This window comes from Sphaerodactylus townsendi, linkage group LG08, assembly GCF_021028975.2.
Source record: "Sphaerodactylus townsendi isolate TG3544 linkage group LG08, MPM_Stown_v2.3, whole genome shotgun sequence".
Lineage (NCBI taxonomy): Eukaryota > Metazoa > Chordata > Lepidosauria > Squamata > Sphaerodactylidae > Sphaerodactylus > Sphaerodactylus townsendi.
The window spans coordinates 86,283,243-86,309,079 of record NC_059432.1 but is presented as its reverse complement, the minus strand read 5'-3'; the positions used below and the strand labels follow the sequence as shown (position 1 = coordinate 86,309,079).

General features: G+C 43.4%; 2 protein-coding genes across 5 annotated transcripts in view; one reads left to right on the top strand and one right to left on the bottom strand.

The window, feature by feature from the left end:
• Positions 1-1,260, top strand: part of LOC125437823 (ceruloplasmin) — a 42,901-nt gene extending 41,641 nt beyond the window's left edge. For both annotated transcript variants that reach the window (XM_048505829.1, XM_048505830.1), the window contains one exon: positions 537-1,260. In XM_048505829.1, coding sequence (XP_048361786.1) covers positions 537-569 — 33 coding nt within the window. In that variant the 3' untranslated portion in view covers positions 570-1,260. The remainder of the gene's footprint in view (positions 1-536) is intronic.
• Positions 1,244-25,453, bottom strand: HPS3 (HPS3 biogenesis of lysosomal organelles complex 2 subunit 1). 3 transcript variants are annotated; one of them, XM_048505831.1, is made up of 17 exons: positions 25,197-25,453; positions 23,378-23,872; positions 22,774-22,951; positions 22,306-22,394; positions 19,079-19,271; positions 17,889-17,970; positions 17,588-17,742; positions 17,220-17,325; positions 16,912-17,093; positions 15,421-15,601; positions 12,785-13,015; positions 9,932-10,117; positions 8,205-8,393; positions 6,770-6,877; positions 4,251-4,457; positions 1,972-2,062; positions 1,244-1,704 (listed from the first exon to the last, which is right to left on the bottom strand). In XM_048505831.1, the coding sequence occupies exons 1-17, from the start codon at positions 25,417-25,419 to the stop codon at positions 1,577-1,579; spliced, it is 3,024 nt and encodes a 1,007-aa protein (XP_048361788.1). In that variant the 5' UTR covers positions 25,420-25,453; the 3' UTR covers positions 1,244-1,576. The 3 variants fall into 3 exon arrangements, with proteins under 3 accessions (XP_048361788.1, XP_048361790.1, XP_048361791.1); XM_048505833.1 differs by lacking the exon at positions 23,378-23,872; XM_048505834.1 differs by lacking the exons at positions 23,378-23,872; positions 25,197-25,453 and adding an exon at positions 23,327-23,350.
• Between the last annotated feature and the right edge of the window lie 384 nt (positions 25,454-25,837).

Sequence of the window (25,837 nt, the reverse complement as noted above, 5' to 3'; positions counted from 1 at the left end):
CACTTGCTATCTTTAAGAAGTCAGTCAAAATATACAAATACAGTTTCTGTGTGGTTTTATGTACAAAGGGCTAGTAGATTTAATCCACTATTTGAAAAGGAAAGCACAGCACTGCATTAGTACTGCTTTGGTTGCATCAGCATCTGTGGTCACAATAAACTACCGTAGACAAAGGCTGTATTGCAATAATGCAACATGCAGAAATCTTTCAGTTACACAGTTGTCAGTCCTTTCCTGACCCAGAAATTGTTAAGATGGGCAGGGGTGTCATCCCAACTCACAATTCTATCTCTTTCGTGAACTGGCTTGATATTGCTCACTAAGCTCAGACTTTGAATAATCTTTCATGTGAGACGAATGTTTCTGAAGCATTCAAACACGGTAGCCAATTTCTGTTTTTCCAGCTGTCCAAAATGACTAACTAAACCAATTAAATACAAACCAATCAAGTTTCACAGCTGTGATATACTGCATGTTTCAATAAAGTTCTTATGTTTATCAGAAATCCCATTGGGACTTTTCTTCTCTCTTTGCAGATAGTCACCATTTGTTCCCTGGTAGTGCTATAATGCAAATGAGGGTGCCACTACCTCCCCCATAGTTCTCTCATCGCCAAAAAGCTTGCAGAAGCCAAAGTCCAGCAGCTGGGCAGAATGACCTATTGAAGCATCCAGGGGATTTGCACCACTTCTAGGGGGCACCACATTAAAAAAAGTTTAAGACCAAACGATTTTTGAAGATGCTTCTGTATGTAGAGAAGATGGAATAAAACAGCACTTGCCACCATTTGTGCAAAATGTGTGCATACTCTTTGGTTCAAGTGACTACCAGGAAAAAAGACGTCTAATCTAATGTTTGTGGCAGCCTCACTGACTGGGTCTTGCAACTGAACTGGAGGGATACCTTTTGAACATTCCTGTCTTGATGCAGAAACACTCTTGATGCACTATGGATACAATCCGCTGAACATTCATCCGGTTCACATGCTGAGAATCAGAGTTGCATTTTCAGCACCTTATTTCTGACTGATGCCACTGAACTATCAGAGGTTGCAGTGGTTGGACATGACATCCAAATGCTGATGGTTCAGGAAAAAAATGTATTTTGGGGGGGAATTGTATGCCTACTTTGCAAGTGTATTTGGACCACCTGCTGCTGAAGGATTTTGTCCAGCTTTCTGTGCAGTGTAAAAAGAGTTCTAAAGCAGTGGAAAGTAGTAACTATAATCAATGAAAGTAAAAAGGATCCTTTAAAAATCTGCATCATGGTTAGGAATGTCCTTCACATGAATTTCAAGACCCCCTCCGATCCAGACTAAGAGTGAACCTATATACTTCCTATATACACAACAATATGTTAGAGTAACACCACTACATAGTGGCCCTGTGTTCTACCTATCAAGCAATGCTTGAAGTCCTCCTCCAACTTTCCTTCAAGCTAGAGGAACGCTCCAAATATTGAGAACTATGGGCCATTTTACCTATAATTGCTCTGTGGGGGAAAGGTCTTGTGGTCCATATTGTGGAAGGCATCCTTGCCAAGTTTACTGAAGGTCACGCGCTGCTTCTTGTGGCGTTCAGGTCACCTGTATCCTCCTGCTGCACTGAAGGAGGTGTGGCAGGAAAAAAGCTGCATTGCCATCTTCTGGCAGAATGTTTAGGAAGTCTCTTAGTTCCAGTTTCATCGCAAGGACTGATAACGTTTCTGTAAGAACCAGAACAACACACATACACAAACATACACACCCAACTCGATTAACATGGCACAACAGCACGAAGACTACTCCTATTAAAGTTCTAGTCATTCCCCTCCCTCAAATAGCGTGCTTGGGCAGATGGCTTCAGCATCCTATAATCCAAAATAACCACTGAAGTTCTAGTCATCTGTAGCATCCCTCTGCACTTCAAAGGGCTTTTAAATGCCCTGCAGAATACCATCGCATCATACAGCTGTAAAGAAAACATCCCTTACCTTTCAGAGAAGCCAGGAGAACAGGATAGTTGTCTCCAGCATGTTTGGTTCTTTTACAGAGCTCAGGAAGGAGCTTTTTCCACCAGAGAGCCTGTCACAAAGAAGTCGAAGAGAAAGTCAGCATTCGCAACCATAAACACTTGCATTTGGGAGTATAGCCACTCATGGACTTGCTTCCGAAGTATACATATTGTGTATGAAATCTCTCTACTGCTTAGTGCACAATTCAAAAAACCAAAACCAACATCTTAAAAAACAGAAACAGAGAGCTTTGAATGTGCGAGAATATTTGTAATAGTTGTCACATATCCCATCACAAGACTGTTTTTTAACCTCTGCAACTAATAGCACTATTCTTTTCTACCCTACCTTTCTCCCCAGTGGGAGCTGACTGTAACGAACTAGCAAAGTCCAGGCCAAAGTAACCGTTCTCAGTTCTTTATTGTGCTGGCAATCATAGTCGGATACAGGCAATGTGAGGTCTGAGAGCCTCAGACCTCTGTTAGAAGATTTTACACAGTGGCATATCACATTCCCGCCAGTACAGAATAAACAAAGCCAATACTCAAAGCAATACAGAATAAACAAAGCATAGTTTCCCACAGGCAAGTAGAGATAGCCTACAAGCGAAAATCCCCATCCCAGGCAGAAAGCCAGAAGCAGCCGGCAGTCACCTCCCAAGGACAGACCACACACTCACCACATCCTGACACTGACATCAGTCTACTGCATTTTATTCTACAACAACCCTGGAAGGTAGATTAGGCTGAGAGTGTGACTGGCCCAAAGTTACCCAGGAAGCTTCTATGGCACAGTGTCGGTTTAAACCTGGTTCTGCCACATCTCAGCCTGACACTCTAACCATGCCACCACACTGTGCCACTAAGGAGTCGAGGAAACTAAAACCACTTTCGGTGTGATGGCAGGAGATCATCCCCTGGACAAGACAGAAAGTGGGGCAAAGAAAGCTGAATTCAATGACCCGCACAGATTACAACCACTGGAAACCTTCCTCCATTGACACTTCTGAAGTCAGCACATGTTACCAACACTCGCTTTTAGTTCTGAGGGCTAAAAACCTGCTCTCCACCCATACGTTTAGGTTGCAAAATTCAACATTCAGTTACTAAATCTCACACCTAAGCAAAGTATATTTGTAGGCCAGCCTACAATGGTCCAGATGGAGCAAAATACCCATTCATAATAAAGGCACCAATGTGTGCATTATGTGAACTATGTTGCTTTCCAAGACAGCAGGAGCTTTATTAGCTTGAAACAAACAAAAGAATGCTGTGGCGTCTTGGTGACTGAAGTCAGAATTTGATGTACTGTTCAAAGAGGGCACCATTCAAAGTGGTACATGACCTTTGGCAGAATCCATGTCATTGGATACAGCACTATTGTAATTGCTCATGTCTGGGCAGGAATGTACAGGAGGTGTATGATTACAACAGCTCAATAGCCAATGACGCATGGATTTTAAGTAAGACATCAGTTGCCATATAAAGCTTTGAACGGTGCAATACGCATACAGCATGTGGATGAAGCTTTCCTCTTTGCTCCTGAAGTCAAGCTTCGCATCAGTTGCATTTCCTCGTGATGTGACAAACACATGTGCTCCCTTCCATGCCTACTTCTGCCTCCACTGGTCAACTGTGATGGGTGCTTTTGACCACTTTGGTCCCATTCTTACAGAAATAAGATTGGATTATTGAGAGCCAGTGTGATGTAGTAGTTAAGAGCAGGTGGATTCTAATCTGGAGAACTGGGTTTGATTCCCCACTCCTTCACCTGAGTGGCAGTGGCTTATCTGGTGAACCAGATGTGTTTCTGCACTCCTACATTGCTGATGGGGGTCCTTGGGCTAGTCACAGTTCTTCGGAACTCTCTCAGCCCCACCTACCTCACAAGGTGTCTGTTGTGGGGAGAGGAAGGGAAAGGAGTTTGTAAGCCACCTTGAGTCTCCTTACAGGAGAAAAAGGTGGGATATCAATCCAAACAACAACTCCTCCTTCTCAGTGTTTTAGAAAGTACATCTATTTCATCCTCCCAACAGACCACAACAAACAGGAATACTTCACACAGCATTTTTACACCCTTGATCATTCAGAAAAAACCTGGAAAAATTAGTGTACATCTACTGAAAGCACAAGTGTGAGAAACAGAACAAGTTCGGGACATTTCACAGAGTGCGGACCTGCTGTGCTCTGGAAGAATAGGTTAATTAATTAGGATTATGCAGAACAATGCAAAGGCTGAAATACAGCACAACAGCTCACCTGATGCTCATCTTTCAACTCATGCTGGGCATAAGGGATGATTGCTTCAGGGCACTTCTCCAAGAGCCTGTCGATAGCTGTCTCGTACTGCCCTAACCGCGTATTGCAAAGAATATGGATGCTTAGACTGGAAATGGTTTCATCGGGAAGGGTTTCCAGAAGTGGCAGAATGGAAGTTGTATTGATGTGTGGACTGCATAAGAGGGACTGAAAAGGGGTATGAAAAATTGACTGGGCATGTCTGACAAGAGGAAAAAAACTTCAAAGCATTTGGAGTTACTGAATACACAAGCTGTTGACAAATGAAACTTACAATACAGTTATTACTGAAGGAAAAAATATATATAAAATGTTCAGCTGTTAAACAGATGAGCCAGAACATAAAAAAAGGAGTCCAGGGGCACTTTTATAACCAACAAATCTTGTTCCCATTACATAAGATTTGTGAATCAGAGCTCATTTCCATCATATGCACAATGTGTAGATCTATTAGTCCACTGCATTTATATTCACAACAGATGGGGGGAGGGGGGTGCGGGAGAGAAATTTTAACTAGCTTCTCTTCATAATAAGATGTGATCCAAACAGTAATCCATCCATTTCTCTCGAAGTGAGTGTGGGCGACTGCCCACAGTTGTCAGACAGACAAAGTAGGATGAACATAGACTCTACTGGAAGGATCAACAAATAAGAAGGTACAGTTAGAAGCTACAAAGGTATAGCTGAGCTAATTAACATCAGTAACAAGTCGGATGCTGCAAATGGAGGTCTGTACTTGGTTTGTTCACAATAGGCCTGAAGGCAGCCATGCCATGTCTATTCCCATGATAAACTGTAACAGGGAAAACAATTTTGTCACACTTGTGCTGGTCATCTGTCAGGGCGACCCCTGCTTCTGTGCCGTAACCATGCCTGAAACCAGATTGACGTGGGTCCAGAAAATCAGTATCTTCCAAGTAAGCCTGCAGTTGAGCTGCTGCCACCATCTCCAGGACCCTGCCCCAAAATGGGATGTTGGCCACCACACAATAATTGCCCAGCACCATAGGGTCCAAAGAGGGCACTTTCAAAAGGGGTGTGCCACAGCTTCTGAAAGAAGCGCTGACACTACCCGCTCCACCAAGAGGTGTTAGACACCTCCTGAACCCGCTGGGACAGCCTGCCCAGCTAGCTTTTATCAGCCAGGATGGACAAGGGCCCAGAGGACAAGAAGCAGGCCCCAACTCTGCAAGCAACTTGTCAGTGTCCTCGGAGCTCAAAAACGGAAGTTGATCCAATAAAACTGGATCAGATGGTGCTCTGGATACCTCCTCAGGACGCTGTTCAACGGTGTGGTCCAATCCTGTGTGGATCTGAGTACATCTATTCAGCAAAATCATCACAGCAGATACCAGGGGACAATCCTTGGGATTCCATCCTCTTCTGGGGTTGGACTATCTGTATCAGTTCCGCACCCCTGCAGTGGGGGAGTGACATCTAAAGCCCAGAATTCACCAGGTAATGAAGAGGATACTTAAGTGGAAGTCAATCTGATATTTGCTCCTAGGTCATATTTTCAGGGAGCTGCACTTAAGAAATCAGTTGTACAAAAGTCAAAAGAGATCCAGGAACTTCCTACTTTGGTTCAGTCAAAAGTAAGCTGCTGCTCCTCCCATATACCAGTTGTATTCCTCAAGCAACTTTTTGTGCTTGTCAGGTAGGGGGAAGTAAAAATTGGAATGACCAGTGGAAACTTTAAAATCAGTTTTACACACATGACAGTTCAGTACATCCATATGTGCTTTTGAAAACTGGGCTAAGTGGGTTTTCCGGGCTGTATGGCCGTGTTCCAGTAGCATTTTCTCCTGATGTTTTGCCTGCATCTGGGCTGGCATCTTCAGAGGATGGCAGCCACAGATATAGGCAAAACATCAGGAGAAAATGCTACTGGAACACGGCCACACAGCCTGGAAAACCCACAAAACCCCAGTGATTCCGGCTGTGAAAGCCTTCGACAATACTAGTGAAAACTGCTGTTAGCGCACAATAATTTATTACACATCCTCTGGTCATTTAAGAATCAGCTAGGTCCATACAGGATTCCAAGTTTAGCTCAGCAACATGGCTTCCCCTGCCTCTGATGGGAAATGACTTGATGAAGTGACTTCATGCTGCACAAGTCCCATTCCCCTGTTTTGCAGACATCGGGGCCTGTTTTAAAGGTGAGGCTGCTGAGACAGAGGAAATCAGTTGTGATACTTTGCATGGATAGCACTCAATTTAAACAAAATACTCAACAGCAGAAAGCAGTTACGTAGGCTTAGCACCCCAGAGGTCTACAGTCAAAGCAGGTGTTACACTGGTGTGCTAAGCACACATTGCTGCTTTGGATGGTGCTGTGCAAACTGTGGACCCTCCAAGGTGAGGTATGGTGTCTTGCCAGAAAACAAAATTAACACAAACACGCACAGAGTCAGCCTCTATTTGTGCAACTGAGAGGATAAACTACAGCAAGTAAGATGAAAAAAAAGAAATCATACCTGCAATTTTGTCAAGTCTTCAGAAGAGTTCTGCTCCAAAGGAGGTGCTAATGACATCATGAATGTAACCCAAGGAAAAATAAGTCCATAATGACTACAGGAATTTATCTGGAAAAAAAAACCCAGAAGGATAAAAGAAACCCCCGGAGACGTTTCCTCATTACATGTAATTAGAAGCTTCATTTCCAAATCCCACTAAAAAAAATTCCAATGAAGCAAATTACACTGAGGACAATAAAGGTAAAACTTTTGTCTAGAGTTTGAAGCAAACCCCATCCCCAGTCAAAAACGTTTCTAAAGAAATAAAGCAGTGCAGCCAATACTTTTAATAATCACCTTTGGGGCAAGTGTGAGGACAGAAGCAGAGCATCCCCACCTTATAGGTGGATTTTTTAACAGTGGCATTGGGGATTAGTGAAACAGATGCCAGTATTGCTTTAGCCATTTTGTATTCCAAACTCTGAATCTCTGAAAGAACGGCAGATCAAAAAGGAAGCCAAAACAGATGAAAGTTCTGGTTCAACTTCCACCTCTGTCCCGAGTGATATAAAGCCACATGTAGGATGCAGTCATGCTGTTTAATCTGCTTAGCCCACCAGGTCAGCTGTGGTTTGTCTCAAGGACATTTGAAAATCTGACTTTCCTTGGTTCCTTTATAGAAGTATAATAATAAGGGAAAACCTATTTTAGAACTATTAATTGGGCTTTTTTATTAAGGGCAAAGACTCCATGTGCCCTGTGCTTTTGAATAAACACCACACGTTCACAAAACTGTGCGATGCTTTGATCACGGCTTTCAGAGATATAAAAGCAAGATTCTAGCCCGTGGTCTAAAATCAAACTTGGAAAAAAAACCCCAAACATATGAGCAATGCCAGTTGTCAATGGAGTTATTCAAACCCAAAATGTAAATAAAGCCACGTATTGTGTGAGCAAGGATAATATTGGGACCCAAATTCCTTATCTTCATCAGCAGCAGAAACAGAAGTTAAAAAATGAGCTTATTCTGGTTTCTGCCACACTTTCCTTGCAACCTGAGTAAATCAACTGCACGTAGGTCCCGGGGGGTCGGGGGGGAGCAGGAAAAGAGGATCTACTTGATGCTTGCAGACTTGCCTCCCCACCAAGCCAAGGAGAAACTGGGGAAAAGTCTTTCCATAAAACTTGCCGGGATTTCTTCCTGCATGCAGGAACTGCACCTGTCACAGGATTTGTGTTACAGAATTCAATTTTCCCGGGCAAGGAATTTGAAGAGCTTTTAAAAAGCATTTACTTAAATATTCATTTTTTAAAAAAGCTGATGCATTTGCAGATTGTTTCACATGACAGCATGGCTCAGGACAGATTCAAGCATCAGTGCAGGGGGGTTGTGAGTAAGAACTCTTGTGCTTTTGCTAAACATTGTGCAGGTAGTTTGATACAAATGGCGCCTTACCAGATCTTCTGTGGTTTTCAGCGGCTGAGTATTGGGTAGCTGATTTATGCACAGCCTCCTAATATACTGTGAAGCAAGTTTAAAACTCAGTTCCTGCACAACTTCTTCCTGGAAGCAAACAACAAGGAGAGCTTCCCAGAAGTCCATCAAGAGCTGGGGGACATCATCTCCATCCTTGGTACTCAGCATCTGCTTTCCAAAGCAGCAGAAGGGGGGGGGGGGGGGAGGAATCAAGGATCTACTCTCAGAATATTTAATTGCTAAGCTGTTCTTGTAAATAAAACATGGCAGAGACAGCACACCACAATGTAGAAGGGGACAACCCATACACACACAGAAATCTGACAGCTGAAGGATACAGAATGATTTATTGCAGTGGCTGCTAAATATTTTCACCAAAAGAAGGATCTCTGTCAGAAAAGCACAACTTCTCACCTCCTCTTGTTGCATATGGCACAAAAGACCTCTCAAAATGCTGCTCCTGAGAGACAGAAGAGCCCCCCACCCAGAACAGCAAGAAGAGGAACGTGGAGGTCTAGTGTTGGAGGGATGAATTGGCACCTCCTTTTGTTCATGGAAATGATGTGGGATCTAACAAAATGTTTGTGGTTTTTTGTGGCAAAATGTGTAAATCCCAAAGCAGTCTGAATCATTTTAATGGGGGTGTAAACCACCGTGGTAGACTTTTTCAAAAGTGCTGTTATCAGCTCTTTCATGAGATCAAGACAGAAATTAAGTGGGATTGAAATTTGTCTCCTGCTGCTCTTAAGAAGCGAAGCGAAGTTGTTTATCTTCTGATGTTCAACAGATCTTGTTTATGCAAAATGGCTCCCATACACACAGGTATAAATATATGGAGTATAACCCAGAGAAAATAAGCCCTGACTGATGCCAAATATGAATCTGCCTGGACCAACTTAACAAGCAAATCAGACTAATGCAACTCTCACAACTGCAACGACATTTCCATTTCCCACAATCGTGGGAATTGCTGCTACCAAAAGCACAAACATTCTGTTCAGATATTGGGTATCCACGTTCATGAAGACATACTGAGGAATGATTAGGCGCAGCCTGTAAACAAAACAAAACGCACCCCAAACAATTGTCAAATATGTAAACAGGATTTATTTGGCGATACCAACTAGCTTGCAATTGGTTGCTGTTTGAAAAAAACTTTTTGATCTGTTGCTGAAAGCCAGGTTTGATAGCCTGAAGGAAGGTTTTGATATGAAATACATTGGAGATCATTGAATAAATACGGTTTACATATGTGAAGATTTTTTGTGCACTTCTTGTTTACATCTTTGCTGATGCAGCCCATTTGTGCAGGGCTTCAGCAGGTTAGGCGCAGCTTGTCCAAAGAGAAACACCACAGCGCACATGGATTCAAATCACTAGATTTTGGGTCCTGTGCAAGACAAGCACAATACTGCTTGAAGCAGAGAACCTTCCAGGTCTCAAAAGGCGATTGTTTTTCCTGGGTTGCTAAAACTTGAGAACCACGGCCATAGACTTCCAGCTCTTTTGGTTAAACTCCAAATTAAAAAAAGAAGTTAACAGCACTCCTTGAAGTCATCCCCTTGCTATTTCAGGACTTGTACGAGAAGAATGACTCAAACTTTTATGTAGTTTCTTGCCCTCTAATTACAAATTCATGGAATTGGAACGGTGCTATTTTGGAAGTTTCAACTATATAATAGCAGGAAAAATGCCAAGTGGCTGACCTTGATGTAAGAGTCTGCTTCGTCCAATTCCATCTTACTGTTCTCGTGTAAAGCCAATACTGAAGCCACAAAAAAACCAGGTCTCGTCTCCCGAAGGTAGACAGCAAGTTCGGTTGGACTAATCTGCCCTTTAATTTGCTGTCTCAGGAGTCTTGGCTCCACAATAAAACCGCACACCTGGATCATCTGCAAACAACAACAACAACAAAAATTAAAAGCTGACCTAGATTTTGGCTTCTTCCCTATTTTACCTTGAATGAAAGTGGATTTTAAGTCCACCCAAAAACCACCCAAGGAAAATCCAACAAATGTCTGGATTTCCTCTCAATAAATATGAAAATAAAGACCAGGAAAGAACTCCCACATCAAGGCTCTTTGTAGGGAATAGACTCCATTCATAAAAGATGTCACACATTCATTTGGCCATTGGCATTCTCAAAACAAGCTTAAAGGAGATGGGTCAACCAGCCCTGAGATGATCACCACAATCAACACTTATATTGATGGCTTATACATTCCTTGACGATCTGAGGTCTTTCTGAGTACACTTTCTTACATTCCTTTGTTGTCAGTGTCTTGACTCAAAACGTTTATCCATAACAGCCATAAACCAGAAACCCCTGTATGTGTGAAATCATGCAGTACATGAGCCTATTTGGGGAACACACAAAGACTATGTGTATGGCTTTCTCCACATACTTTTGGACTGGGACAGCAGCAGGAATGGGCAGAAAATAGGCCAATAGGCCAATTTTCACTCTAGATTGCTAAGCACGAAAAGCACTTCAGTTCGTGAAAAGAATGCTGGACTAGGCGGATTCCACATAGGCCACAAACAGTGCCCCCAGAATGGTAAAAATGCTGTCATGGGTGTGCTGTTTGCATGGCTGCTGCTTCCCAAGCGAGGCAGCGCTGCACTCCTCGCCCCCCTAAGCCGCTGTTTTTGAGACTCGCTCAGTGAGTGAGTCTTTTAAAAAACAGCAGTGCCACCCAGTGCCGAGTGAACCACTTTTAAAAAAACTTACCTCCTCTTCCCTGCATAGCTCCATGGGACATGCCTTCTAGCCCCTGACCCCTGAGGCGTCCCCATGGCCACGAGGGCATGTCACCTTGTCTCTACAGAGTTATGCAGGAAAGAGGAGGTAAGTTTTTTAAAAAGCGGCACACCTCCATCTGGCGGCTCCAGGGCCGCGTGCAAGGAAGCATGCGAACAGCCTCAGGGGTGCACCCGCATCAAGTATGCCGGTGCACCGCTGCTCTTAAGGCCTGTGCGGAGTAGGCCCAAGTGGAAGTTGTCTGACTGGTCTAATTCACCAAGGTGCTTCTTATGTCTCCAAGGGAGTACATATTCAGATTTAATTAATCTACCCTGAAAAAGAGTCATGACTATTCACTCCTATTTTGTATGTTTAAAACATAGGGAAAGGCTGCTGGGGGGTGGAGAGTGGAGAGGAAGAGGGGAGAGAAGGAAGAAATCACACATGACTGAATTCAGTCCATCTATTCATGGAACTGGTAACTAAGGGGTATTTAGTTTATATCCATCTCTACAAGTCAGCAGAGATTAAACTTGCCTTATTTCTTAACAACAAAACCAGGAGGAGCAGGCTGTGTATCTCCATCCCGCGTATAAGCACAAGTTCCCCTGCTAATTATTAGATTGGAGTCCAGTAGCTTTCAAGAGTCAGAGCTCCCTTCATCAGACACAAATGGGAATGGAGATTTCGGAGTCTTTTTATCCTAGGCAGAAGGCGGGAGGGGTGTTGTAAAGGATGCAAAAGTACAATGCACCTTTTAATCAGCTTGATGAGAGAAGAGGACAAATGTTTAGGGATAGAGGATAAGCATCTGTAGTGAGGTAAGAATACTGGGTCCCTATTCAGCCTAGGGGTGGGGTGGGTGGCCCATTGTTCTGAACTTGTGAATTGACTTTACAACACCCCTCTCACCTTCTGACTGTAATGAAGAGACTCACATTCCTACCGTGTTGAAGGGAGTTTCGACTCTCAGAGGTTCATACTTTGAAGCTCCTGTTGATTTCAAAGGTCCTAGTGGATTTGAATCTAACTGTTCTACCCCAGACCAACAAGGCTACCCTCTGAAAAACAACTCTGTTAACTATGGTTCTCCACAGTATTTGAACCAATGTAGAGCTATTCAGTATTACTGTTTAAAATACTAAATAGTATTCACACTTCACGCAGGATCTGAAACCTGCGGTTTCCCTAACCATAAGTAAACTATGATCACAACCACTGAGAAATTCCATGCTGGAATGGGATGGCAGAGAAATACACAATCTCGCATAAGAGTTTCTAGTTCCACAGGGTGGATCCTGCAGACATAACAAGATCAGCTATGGTCAGAAGTGAGTAAAGCCAAGCAAATACTGGTAAATGGAGGCTGTCATGATGACAATTTTTGCCTATGGAAGAGGATGGTAGCAACAAGATGTGGTTGCTCCACACACCAATAACTCTGCCTCCTTTCTGTTAAACAAAACTGAGAATCCATCTTTCACCAATTTCGTCACCACCACTAGCTTACACCCTTTACTTCCTTCACATCTCTTAGCCTGTAGACACAGACCTCTGGAAGGGATGCAGAAAAGCAGATTCATCGTGTCACACATGGATGGGTCAATACCCAGACAACACTCCACAAGCAGGAAGCCGGAGAAAAGTGGCAGAAGGGTTTAAAAAAAACACACACACAACTTCCACAGACTCTTCAGTGAAGTAGTAACAGAAGGCTTTCAAAACACAAGCACTGGCTCCCTCTGTTGGGAATTACTTTGCATAGAGGGCTCACGCCTCTACCTAAAAGGTAAATGGTTCGATCAGCACCCTGTACCTCCGAGTAGCTGTCCAGCTCCTTTTGACATCTGTCTTCATTTCCCATCTTCAGAGCCAGAGAAGCCTTGCAGAGAGTCACCACCACTGACGGCACCATCATTTCCACCTTCTCCAGATACTCCATCGCCATTTTAGGACATACGTTTTTGGTGCAAGGACTACAGATGATGTGGGCCATCTGGTTAGGCTCAGCAAGGTAGAAGATTTGGAGTGCTTTTGCTGCCAAGTCCTGGTGAAAGAAAGCACTGGAAGTGAACGTCAGTGAGGTTCTTGTTTCACACACAAACACCCTCTCATCTAAACATGTTGAGCAATTAACCCAAAACTCTTCAGGGATGGTATCGGTGCAAAAAAGATTAGCAACTGGCAAAAAACCAAAACACATATATGCATTCAAAAATATAAAGCAACTGAACTCATTTTTTTCAGCGCGTTAGAGTTGGAGTTCACCAGGAGAAACACCTTTAAAATATGATATTCTTGATTGAGTTCTCTTTGAAAGGTGTCTTCCATTACCTAGTTACTAGGGAATCATAGATAAGTCATCCTCAGCTTTCAATTTGTACAATATTGAATAATTATGAAGTTTTATTTATAACTGCTCACAGCACTCCACAGACATCATCTCAGCAGTCTTTATAGTAGAATGCTATTATTATCCGCATGTTAAGAACAGGACAAGCTTATCTAAGTTATCTTCCACTCTTCTGATTCACAACTCAGATTAGATTCTGAATTGGTTAGACTTGTGCTCTGCATGAGACATGAATGACAACATTCACCCAGAGGTACTAAGTATCAGATCAGCATCTTTTCCTCTACCATGGATCTGCGGGTGTGTGTATGTGAAGTGCCATCAAGTCACAGCCAAGTTATGGTGAACCCACAGGGTTTTCAAGGCAACTGACTAACATTGCGCGATCTACCAAAGTTTTTATGGTGCTCCTTTTTTGCCCTGGATGATGATTGGAGTTTTTGTGTAGATATCTATCAGTGTGCATAGGTTTTCTGTATACTGTGTGGCCCAATTGCTGGTTTGGTTTGCGGATGACTAAAACATCTAAAAATGGCAGTTTTCCTTCATTTTCTTTTTCCATAGTAAATTGGATGTTTGGGTGGATCTTGTTGATCTGGTTCCGGAACTTGCTTACTTCTTCTTCTTCTCCCATTGGCTCCAAATGGTGAATGTGTCATCCACATAATGGAACCATATGGTGGGCTTTTTTGGTCCAAAAAGGTGCACCATAAAAACTTTGGTAGATCGCACAAACAGAATCTGTGAATCCCACCTCCTTCAAGATGAATTGAATCACCTAAACAGGGCTCTACAGGCTAATGGTTACTCTAATACATGTGAACATCAGAAGGGCTGCAAGACCAAGGAACAAAGCCACATGAACAAAAAGATAAAGAGCCATCCTAAGAGAGAAAGTGTTCTTACACCATACATCAAGGGAACCACTGATGCATAGGAAAACTGATGAAGAAGCATAACTACTACAATCTACAGACCCATGAAGAAGAAAATTCAACAGATGCCCTCACGTTCAGCAAAAGGATAGAGAGGGATCCTCTAGCTACTGCAGGAGTCTACCACATACCATTGCAGCTGTGGACAAAGAAGGATCTACATAGGAACCACCAAGCGCTTGAGCAGCGAACCCGCGATATCAAAAGAACACGAAAGGCACTGCAATGAACTATTTCAGCCAGAAAAAATCAGCAATGCGCCAGAACACATGATAAACCAACCTGGACATAGAATATTATTTGAAAAAACAGAAATTCTGGACCACTCCTGAGAAAGCCACTACACCAGAGAAGCCATTGGAAATCCACAAGCACAGGAACAGGTGAATTTTAACAAGAAAGGAAGAAACTATAGAAAATATAGAACAGAACTTGAAGCTTGGCCAGTGTTGCGAAAAATACTAGAGTCCAAGACAGTGTCTAACCAGCTCCACACAAGAAACACAGGATGACTATAGACAAAGGGAAACAAAGGCCAGGATATGCTTCTATGCAGATGCTCCCACCCAGTGACCTTTGCTATCTCCATTGTTACTCCCATGCTATAAGACTTCATTGTTACTCATACTTCTATTCAGATGCCCTCAACTATTGACCTGGTTGTCTTCGTTGTTACTCACAGACAAGGTTTCTCCACCCACCCTGGACACTCCAACAGATATATATATTCCACTTGCTTTCCTAACATCAGATCCTCTGAAGATGCCAGCCACAGATGCAGGCGAAACGTCAGGAGAGAATGCTGCTAGAACACGGCCATACAGCCCGGAAACCACACAGCACCCGAGTGATTCTGGCTGTGAAAGCCTTTGACAATACATTGAATTTAAATTTGCATGGGTACAAATGTAAATTGAGTTTTCCAAGAATTAAAGATAATCAGACCAGAAACTAATTTTTGGACAACGTTCCTTGAAACACACACAGCGGCCAGTTGCTTGATGCCTGTCCTCTAAGCTGCGCTCCAGGAACCCACTGTGACAAAGATAGCGCAGCCAAGACCCCTGAGTTTTTGAGTCACATGAAATAAAGAAAACAGTGGAACACAAGCAAGCCATTTCTCCTGGGGAAAAATAAGAGAGAAAAGAAAATCAATTTGCTTACGTCACTCAGTTCCTCATCTGTGTCTTCATAAAGGACATGTTGCAAGTAAAATATGAAGCCCTTTCCATACTTGCGTGCTTCATTCTCACAGCTCAAATCTACCCTCTTCAAAACGTCAGTCAAGGATAGACCGGACATCTTGTAGTAAGGCAGCGCAAGGTGGAAATCTTTGGTATCAAATCTGGAAGTACAGAAGTCAGTGAGCAAACAGCAATATCCAGCCTCCTAGAAGTCAATTTGCTATAAAAGCAAAGCAAGTGATGTAAAATGAAGCTTCTAAGTGTCAGACCTGTTCTCATAATTTTCAAACCAGTGAGTCAAAACTTCCCGCAATGAGGGAAATGCCCAGTGACATTTATAAACAGTTTTCAGGCCCAAATCAGATTCCCTCATCAAGGAAATAGCAAGTCCATGGGACCATTTCAAGTTAGGAGAATAAAACACTCCTTCCATATGCTATGGCTTCGCTATTAAATATTTTTTTTAAAAAATCACTGGTAAGCAACATCTGGTAAGGCCAATAGCCTGCCCAATGGAGGTTATTTAATCTTACGGATCATTCAAGAACTGGAGCCACAATTAGGGCAGTGAACAGCAAAACAAAATAGAGCACATAAACCAAAAACAAATCCAATAAATATTAATTAAGTTGGCTCTATATAGATAAAATAACCCCACCCCATTAAAATGCAGCATACTAAAATCAACATAATAGATGGCGCCTACTTGACAATCCCCTAAAAAGGCCAGAGGGAGGGGGAGCGGCAGGATCCACTGATGTTACAGATGTTACAGGGGGCCATCAGCAGCCGGCCTCCCCAAAGGCCCAGCGGAACAGCTCAGTCTTACAGGCCCTGCGGAACTCACTAAGATCTCGCAGGGCCCTGACAGCTGGAGGGAGAGTGTTCCACCAGGCCGGGGCCAGAGCTGTAAAGGCTCTGGCCCAGGTGGAGGCTAGCCGCATCATTGAGGGGCCAGGGATCACCAGTAAATTGGCCTCTGCTGAGCGCAGAGACCGATTCGGGACATATGGGGTAAGAAAAATTCAGCAGCTGCCTGGTATATTACCGGTACTCTTATATACAAGGCATAACTCTTTCAGTTGAAGTATGGGCTACTAACAACAGAACACCAGCAGCTGCCGATTCATCTTTCAAGCAAATGAAAGTGCCATCCGACTGGGTAATTGATGGTGACTTGGGACAACAGGCATCTCCTTTATTCTTTGAAGGGCATTTCTGGTTGTATTATATTCAGTTTGTGCTATTTTGTTTAAGTTGCCCAACTGCAAAGCTGGAATATGGCAGGAGGCTATTACTTTTTCATGCAGTTCTAACATGGAAGTTTAAATTGGCCTGTAAATTGATCGTGCGCTGTATGTTTACTCCAGGAGAAACGAGCATTTGGACATTCTGTGCACTTCCTATCCTCACTGCCTAAACAACATATGGTCTTTTCTAATGTTAGTGAGGCAGCTTGTTAAATGCTAACCTGCTATAACAATCTCCTAGGAGTGCGCAGCTTTGCTGAAATGCTGTGCGGAGGTCTTCCTTCTCTTTCGATTCCTTCAAATCAGGGTCCATTAAAGCTGACCTGACTAACAAGTGAGCCTCGCTGAGAAGATGGATGCAACTTTCCGTGACCACATTTGCATAGATCTGGCTGTAGGCCACCTAGAAAAGAAAATAGGATATACCAAGAGACTTCAGCCAAGGCAACAGACATGCCTGCACATTATTCATAAGTGGTCCAAGCCAAAATAAGTTACTGTAATCAATCAACAAAGCAAAGTACAATACCATTTCTCTATACAGCTGAAGAGTTGAAGTTGTTTTAACAATGTATAGATTCCAGCCTGGTTCAGATTCTGGCGGAACTTTTGGCTGGTTGTCGGCCTTTCTTGAGCTAGAAACAAACACACACACACCCCAGAAATATACATTTAATTATCATCTTGAGCACTGGGTTGTATCAGCCTAGCAGCTTTGCCTTTTGATGTACTTGGTGGCTGTCAAGCAGATGGACCTGAGTGCTAAAGTCCCTGCTCAACCCTGCATTTCACTTATTAACCCAATTCAGAATTTTAGCTAAAATGAAGGACTGGGCGCAGCCACTCCTGACAAACTTGCTCCCATCTCCACTAAACCCAAGAAATTACAGCACTTACAGGAACCTTCTTGATGGCTTTTTCTTCTCAGTAAAGTCCTCACTGTCAGCCTTTGTCAGAAGTATAACATGGTTCTTGAAATAAGAAATAGCTTTCAGCCCTATAAAGAGTTGCATTCTCAAGGTACAAATGTCTAAAAGGGCTGGGGGACAAGCCTGTGAAGAAATAATTAACTTGTGTTAATAAATTTACCACTTCCACAAGAGGGCGGAATTCAGTATGCTTTTCAGAGCTCCTTTGAGGAAGGGTGAGGTAGAAAAAGAAAATCACAGCCAAGTGTGAAGCTTGCTTAGAAGCCCACCTTGAGGGTTGTATCAATGTATGGATCTTCATCACGAGCGGCCGCTGCGCTGCATCTTACTGTAAAACACTGCAGGTTGTTGCTAAGGGGTGTGGGTAAAGAAAGACAGAAGACAAATTACAATTGAGCTCGGAAGCCCAAAAATGCTGTTTGCGTGCAGACACTGCCTCTGCCCCTCTGCACATTCTGGGATGTGTTGTCTCATATTACAGAAGAAGAGAAGAAGAGTTTTGATTTATATCCCCCCCTTCTCTCCTGTAAACAGACTCAAAGGGGCTTACAATCTCCTTTTTCCTTCCCCTCCCCTCCAACAAAACCCTGTGAGGTGGGTGAGGCTGAGAGAGCTCAAAAGAACTGTGACTAGCCCAATGTCACCCAGCTGGCATGTGTTGGAATGCATAAGCTAATCTAGTTAACCAGATAAGCCTCCACAGCTCAAGTGGCAAAGCGTGGAATCAAACCTGGTTCTCCAGATTAGAGTGCACCTGCTCTTAACCACTACACCACGCTGACTCAGAGTACATAAACTGGGTCCAGGGCCTATCAGTCCCTGCCAGTTGGCCATGCTGGCAGGGGCTGATGGGAATTGCAGTCCATAAACATCTGGAGTACCATAGGTTGGCCACCCCTGTGCTAGGGTCTTAGGTAAGATTCCTTCACATCAAGTGCTACTAGAAACTTTACATTGAAGATGCTGGGGGCTGAACCTGGAACCAAGCAGATTCTCTACTACCAAACCACAGCTCGAACATCAAGCTCCAAAGGCTCCACCTTCATCCAGATGGTAGCCAACAAGGGCACAGAGGGAATTTAACAAGAGCAGGTGAAGAGAAGCTATTACAATGTTGTTGTCCATTCAAACATTTCCTTGAACAAGCAATCATCTGCAAGGAGAAATGCTACTGGAGTTTAGTACATGTCCACACACTGAACAATATGATGGATAATCTAGGCTCCAGCCTCAGAAGCCCTCATACAGAAACCTTGATGGCACATAGACCTTTCCCCCTCCCTGGAGTCCCTGTTCCTCTCCCAGCAGACCCACTGCAGGAAGCTTTTTATGTTCCAGAATGCATAAAAAAGCCTTGTGCTATATTTATAGTCAGAAGATAGATTTGCCTGCATAGTCACTGATATTATTGGACACTTAAGGGAAGACTAGGGAGAACATTAACTGTACAGCTTCCCACCTTGTAATGACATGTAGGAATTGGGGAGACAGAACTGCCTGCTGGAATTTCTCTGAATACTGGTAAGTAGAAATCAGTTCCACTAAGTTGCCAACTGTATAGAGGTACCCAATATGGGGCAGAGAGAAGAAACAGAAAAGACTCAGAAGTTCTCGCTTGGCTGTCTCTCTTCCCTCAGGTTTCGTGGAACTCCCTGGAAGAAAAAAGGAAATGATTTTAGTTTTCAAGAAGAGCTCTCACTAGAGAGGGACCAATTGCCAGATCCTGTCCAACTTTTGTAATCAGGAATCAGTATCAACTAGATATTGTGCAACACTCAGGCCCCTTCCGCACATGCAGAATAATGCTCTTTCAATCCACTTTCAATGCACTTTGCAGCTGTGCAGAACAGCAAAATCCACTTGCAAACAATGTGAAAGTGGATTGAAAGTGCATTATTCTGCATGTGTGGAAAGGGCCTCATTCAACCTTCTTTGATTGCTTAGACCAGTGGTGGCGAACCTTTGGCACTCCAGATGTTATGGACTACAATTCCCATCAGCCCCTGCCAGCATGGCCAATTGGCCATTCTGGCGGGGGCTGAAGTGTAATCCACCTGCTTATCTGAGTCTCTCCACCGAACTCATCCTTAATTCCCTTGCAGTCCCAAGTGCAGCCCATGAGGTACAGCTTGGGTGAGTGAGTGGGGAGACAAAAGTCTGTGTTGATGTGGTTGAAAGTGCTGTCAAGTCACAGCCAAATTGTGGCATAAGAGATGTTCAGAGGTAGTTTTTCATTGCCTGTCTTTGTGTAGAGATAATGGACTTCCTTGCAGGAGTCCCATCCAAGTACTAACCAGGACCAGCCCTGCTTAGCTTTTAAGATCTGAAGATAGGCCTTGCCAGGGCCACCCAGGTCAGAGGTCTGCGGAAGAAAGAGGGAATTTGGTGAAAATAGCCCCCTCCCTTGCATACATGAATTTTTCACATGGAATCCAGCCCAGCACCACCAGAACGGGAAGGGAGGTGGGGTAGGGTTTGGTCACAACATTGAAGAGAAAACTTAAATCTTTCAAGCAGTCAAGCATGTTTTTAAGCGCTACCAAAATAAGAAAATACAAAACTATATGCTAAATTAACAGGTTATGATTAGGGAATGCAAGTAAGAGAGGTTTTCTAACAGAATCTAGCCCATCTAATCAGAATTTCCTAACCCATCAAGCACTAAATATGAAGTTTATGGAGTTAAATCAGAAGCTCCTGTCTCCAAACAGCTTATGCTTAAATACTTTCCTCTGTCAGTAAACAGATCTCAAAACCAAACGGAGAATCACTTTTTAAAATGTACATTCAGGCCCATTTAGTTGCTTAAAACCATATATTGTTACAAAATAAGCAACAAATGGTTGACAGGGAGAGGACTGCAAAAAGGCATGAGCGCACATTCACACAGATAGGGACTCTGGGCTAAGGCTCCCACCCTCCCAAGCCCATCTGAGAAAATGAACAGCAAAAGGCTCCATGGCCCACTGGATATGAATTTTGATTTGAGAGATATAAGCAGTGTCTTGGACTTTCTGTACAGAGAAGTACAGAAGTTAGTGGGGTGCCTCAGAAGCACAAAAATTAGTGGGATGCCTTAGAATGAGCTGTGTGGAGGAACAATATCCTACTTCACAGGACTGTTGTGAAGATGAGCCAGAGACTGTATAGCACTTTGCACATTAGGAGTGGTTTATCCAAGCTTAACCGTAAAAGCAGAACATACTTTATAGCCTTATAGATCTTAAAGGGGTAAAACTGCAACGTATCAGTGTTGAGATACAAAGCCAGACACCATATATAACAGTGGAGCTCTGATTGACAACTACTGGGTCCAGGTTTCCCCGAATATAAGACATCCCTGGAGAATAAGACATAGTAGAGATTTTGCTGAAGTGCGAAATATAAGTCATCCCCCAAAAGTAAGACGTAGCAAAGTTTTTGTTTGGAAGCATGCCCGACAAACAGAACACAGAAAAATAAGACATCCCCTGAAAATAAGACATAGCACATCTTTGGGAGCAAAAATTAATATAAGACACTGTCTTATTTTCGGGGAAACACGGTATGTTGCATGTAATGGGCCTAACAGCAGGGGGAAAAACACACACATTCAGAACCAGGTGGGAAGAATCATAGAAGATACCACAAGGGCCATCAAGTCTGACCCCCTGCCATGCAGGAATAAACAGTCAAAACATCATTGACAGACTATCATCCAGCCTCTGTTTAAAAACCTCCAAAGGAGACCCCACCTCCCAAGAAGGGAACCAACACATGATATTTGAGGAGGTCATCACATCCTACTGGGATAGTTTTGTAAAATTATTCAGCCAGGCACAGATTTGCAGATTTACTTTTAACTAAGCCTAACCAAATTCAGCGGGACTGGCCAAGTGTTCTTGGAGAAGGCGAACTGAAGAACATGTCTTTTTTCATTCTAACTTTTATAATGAGTTGTGAACCAAGATCATTACTCCATTAAAAGGAAGATTTTTATAACATCCTGATAGATTATAACTTGAAAAAGTGCTGATAGATAACAACCTTAAGATTGCAAGGCAAGTTGCAAAATGTTGTGCTGCGGTGTTTAGAATGTGTAGTAAGCAAAGAACCAACAAATGGGTAATGTTGACACTTGAATGTAAATTAAGCCCAGCGGTATTTTAATCTAATTCATTTTAGGAAGCTATTGTAATTTATTTGTGTTTATTGCTTTTAACCAAATAATTTTGCACTTTGTAAAACTGATGTATTTTTTGTTGGTCTTCAGACAGCAATAAATCTGAATCAAATCAGTGGGACTGCATCACTAGTAAACAACAATGGTAAGTGCTTACTGATATTTATTGCTGCTATGCAAACTATGGATCCAGCACTCACCATTCCAGATGTGGAGCATGCTTTCTCCACAACATATCTGCTTCTCTAGCTTTACCTACTACCAAATTTTGAGCAGATTTCCCTATTTTCCTTAGGTTTCTTTTGTACCTAAGTAAATTAAGCCACTTAATACACAGATAAACCTCCATAAAGGGGCAGTTCAATACACTTGTAAGAGGAGAAGTAAATTAATTTAAATTAAAGAACTCTGGTAATTAAAGTCTGTTACACAAGTCCTCCTCTCCAACGTTTCATCAAAATGGTACACATTAGGCTCAGAATGTACTCATTCAAGATGAATTAACAGTATGTTCTTAAACTTACCCATCTCATATATGGGTAGCAGCTGAAGAGAATGCAGTTTGGATTCTTCAGAGGAGAAAACATACAAAGACAGATCTGGAGCAAACCGCCTAGAAAACAATTAGAAGAGTGAGGGGAAAGAAGGATGTTAAGCCAGCACAGGGAAGCACACAAGACACACGTAAAAGAATGGGAAATTTAAGGGAAAAAAGTCTAAAGGCCCGAAGGAAGTGTACATACACAAAGCTGACTTAAAACACTGGGTCATCTAGCCTAGCACAGTCTAGTTGAGCTGGCAGTGGCTTTTCATTGTGTATTCAAGAAATATCGTTGCTTTAACCACTACTTTAATCATCATGCAGTAGCTCTGCTACAAGTTCAGAACACATGGACTGGAAGAGAACCAGACAGAGCCATAACTAAAGCTCTCTTGATCAACTACATTTGCATGTTTCAATAAACAGAACTTTTAAGCAGTATTGCTCTCACCTGTATAGAATGTACTGCATTTGAAAGTGCGGATTCTCACCGACTAAACCTGTTGACTCCAGAGTAACTGATATTCCACACAACTCACTTTCTTCCCCAAGAAGCTCCATGGGCTGCTGACAGATAACAAAGTCATCACAGTCAGGCTGTTGAGATGAATTTGCTTCTTCTAATGCACCTTAAATAATGAAACAAAATGTAAGTTCCATAAATCGGCACAATGCTGGTCTACAGCAAAAAAAAGAGGAAAAAGAAAATATGTTATCTACAGTTAGCAGTGTACAAGCAACTACCATTATTAAATAAGATTTTAACCTAGGTTCATAAAAACACAAGCACCTTGCTGGATCAGTCAACTTAATCCAGCAACCCTCTAAAATCAACAGATTACACGATCAGGAACGAAGTCAAGTATTCTTCAAACTCTAATCATGCTTTCAAACCCGTCCTGCTAGCAGAGAAACTAACTATCATGCGGACTAGAAACTTAAAGCAAATGTTTTACAAGTTGTCCCCGTCCCTCCTTTCCCTAGCACCAGAAAAAACATCTCACAAGCCAAACACGAAGCAGCCTCTATCCAGAGACTCTGAACACCACACTTACTTTCATTGGAAATCTCTTCTGGTACTATGGATTCATAGCGATACTGTCCAGTACTGTCTACCACTTTGCCACTCAGTTCCAGTTTGACAATCAGGACTTCCATTTCTGCTGTGATGGCGACATACCCAGCACAAAAGGCAATTTCTGCAGGGCTGATGTTTTGTACGTGCAAAATTAAGGAGAGTTCAAAGTCCAACACAGTCAGATCCGGGCTCACCACCAGCTGCTTCAAGCAGAACAGGACCAGCCTATTCTTGCACCCAACAAGGAGATCTCCCTTGAGAGGGCAACAAGAAAAGCATAATGGAGGGTCTGAAAGAGGCATTTCTATAATGGACATCTGCTCTTTAGAAGCTTCAGGATAGGAAGCATGAGGATTATGGCCCAACATCCGCACACAGACACGAGAGCTCCCAGCCGACAGACACCTCCAGTTCACGTATGCTCGCAAGAAGATGGCCTTGTTTTTCTCCTCAATAGTAACCACATAGTCACCTGGAGGGGAAAAGAGTCCCTTTAGAAACTGTAGGATTATACAGCAGAGTCTACCAAGGGTTCCATTCAAATGGCATTTTCTAAACTGCCAGTTTAGCCTGGATCTAAAGGGTTTCGAAGTGAATTCATACATTTACTGAACTAGATGAAAATGCTATTGGAACTCACTGGCTGTTGGCACTAAACAAGGCAAAAGTACTCTGATGTACTTACATGGGGATCACATATATAATACCAATTTACTTACAGTTACTAAGCTTCTCCCTCCATTGTTTCATGTAAACCACAGCTCAAGACAGTGTGGAGGCCTGTAAAGTCATCACAGTTCAAAAAGAAACTCATTTTGATAATGTCACAGATTAACTTTGGTCAGGATTTGCTGAGGTAATGGTATCACTCAACCAATGTCTGCTATGTTTAAGGTACTGGATTATCCATTTATGCACCTTTCTCACTTAGACTAGGCTTCAAAGAGAGCTACAGTGTTCACACCTCAGATGGGATCAACAGCTGCTTGAAAAGGACCTATAAGATAGGTTCTTTTGTGGTAGCATAGCCAAAAATGGTTGGAGAGCACCATAATTTTTTTCCAGTTCTTTGAAACCCAGCTTTTTTTGTTTTGGCACTTATGTGGTGGCCATGCAAGTGGGGACTAACACACTGTGTTGAATGGAGGTTAGAACAGCAAGCTAGGACAAATCCCTACTTTGCCATAGTTTGCTTGTCAGGTGAATTCATGCCAGTCAAAACCCTGTGTGACACATCCCTAAAATGCTTACTTTGAAATAAGTTCCGTTGCATTCAGTTAACTTTACTGTATTTTTAGTGGTTTTAGGACTGCTGCCCTAGCAGTCTTTTCACATTTGCAGTCAAGGGGTCAGTACATTGTCTTATTCTATCTTTCCTTCACAGAATTCATGGCAATGTATGTGGTTCACTCCTCCGTCTTTCACTCTTACAACACTATAAAATAAGTTGGGTTAAGAAAGAGTACCACTAAGTTATCTCATAGGGTTGCCAGGTGCTCCCTGGCCACCGGAGGGGGATAATGATAGGATTGGCAAATCCAGGTTGGGAAACTCCTGGATATTTTGGGACGGAGTTTGGGGAGGACAGGGGCCTCAGTGGGGTATCCACAGTTCCCATCTGGAGGCTGGCATCGTTGACACCCGGTTCTCTTCACAGCTGAGTAGGGCCTAATCCAATACTCTAACCACTACACCGTACTGCCGCTCGAGGGCAGCTTTATTTACTCAATGCACTTGAAAGGGAATGCATGCTGCGCTGGGATACACGGAAGCAAACGGGCCAGTTCTACACTCACCCACTTCGCTGTAGGCCATCCGCAACACCCGCCCCAAAGTATTGAACGAGCCCAGCGGCTCGCACAGCTCCGAGCGGCCCACGGCGAAGACTTCCACCCTGCAGGCGCCCGGCCCGCAGACCACCAGGAGCGCCTCCCGGCCGCAGCAGAAGAGCTCCGGCTCCTGCTTGCAGGGCACGACCTGCTGCGAACCGAACGGGTGCAAATTGTACAGCTGCACCATGGTGCCCCGCTCGCCCCGCACTTCGCCCGCTCCTCTGCCGAGACTGGGCGAGCAGCTTCCGCAAAGGGCACCGCCCCACACCGGTCAGCTGCAAGGAGGCGCCGGCCCTTTGGCAGCTGGCGGCAACATTTTGGCCACGCGGGGGCAGATTTGCTCGGAACAAGGAAGGAGCGCTTCATTTGCACAGATGCTCAAGCGCTGCAAAAAGATGCCCCTGCAAGGCGTGCAGTGGCAATGCTCGTTTGCAATTCGGCGCGAGTTTGAAGGTGGCAATTCTTTCCGAGGAATCAGGCACAGAAATGGGTTGATCGCGGCGAAGTCGTAGAGCGTCACGCCCTTCCAGTCCATTGCAGTTAATGAGTTTAGGAGGGTGCAAGTGCTCAGGGTTACATTTCCCTTTTTATAAATGAGAAACGAA

Excerpts from the sequence above, each read along its gene's own strand:
- HPS3 (XM_048505831.1), bottom strand. The coding sequence starts at position 25,419 with ATGGTGCAGCTGTACAATTTGCACCCGTTCGGTTCGCAGCAGGTCGTG. Across the intron at positions 17,971-19,078 it reads TTCCTACATGTCATTACAAG|CAACAACCTGCAGTGTTTTA; the intron begins GTGGGAAGCTGT and ends CACACCCCTTAG. Across the intron at positions 4,458-6,769 it reads AAGACTTGACAAAATTGCAG|TCCCTCTTATGCAGTCCACA; the intron begins GTATGATTTCTT and ends ACCCCTTTTCAG.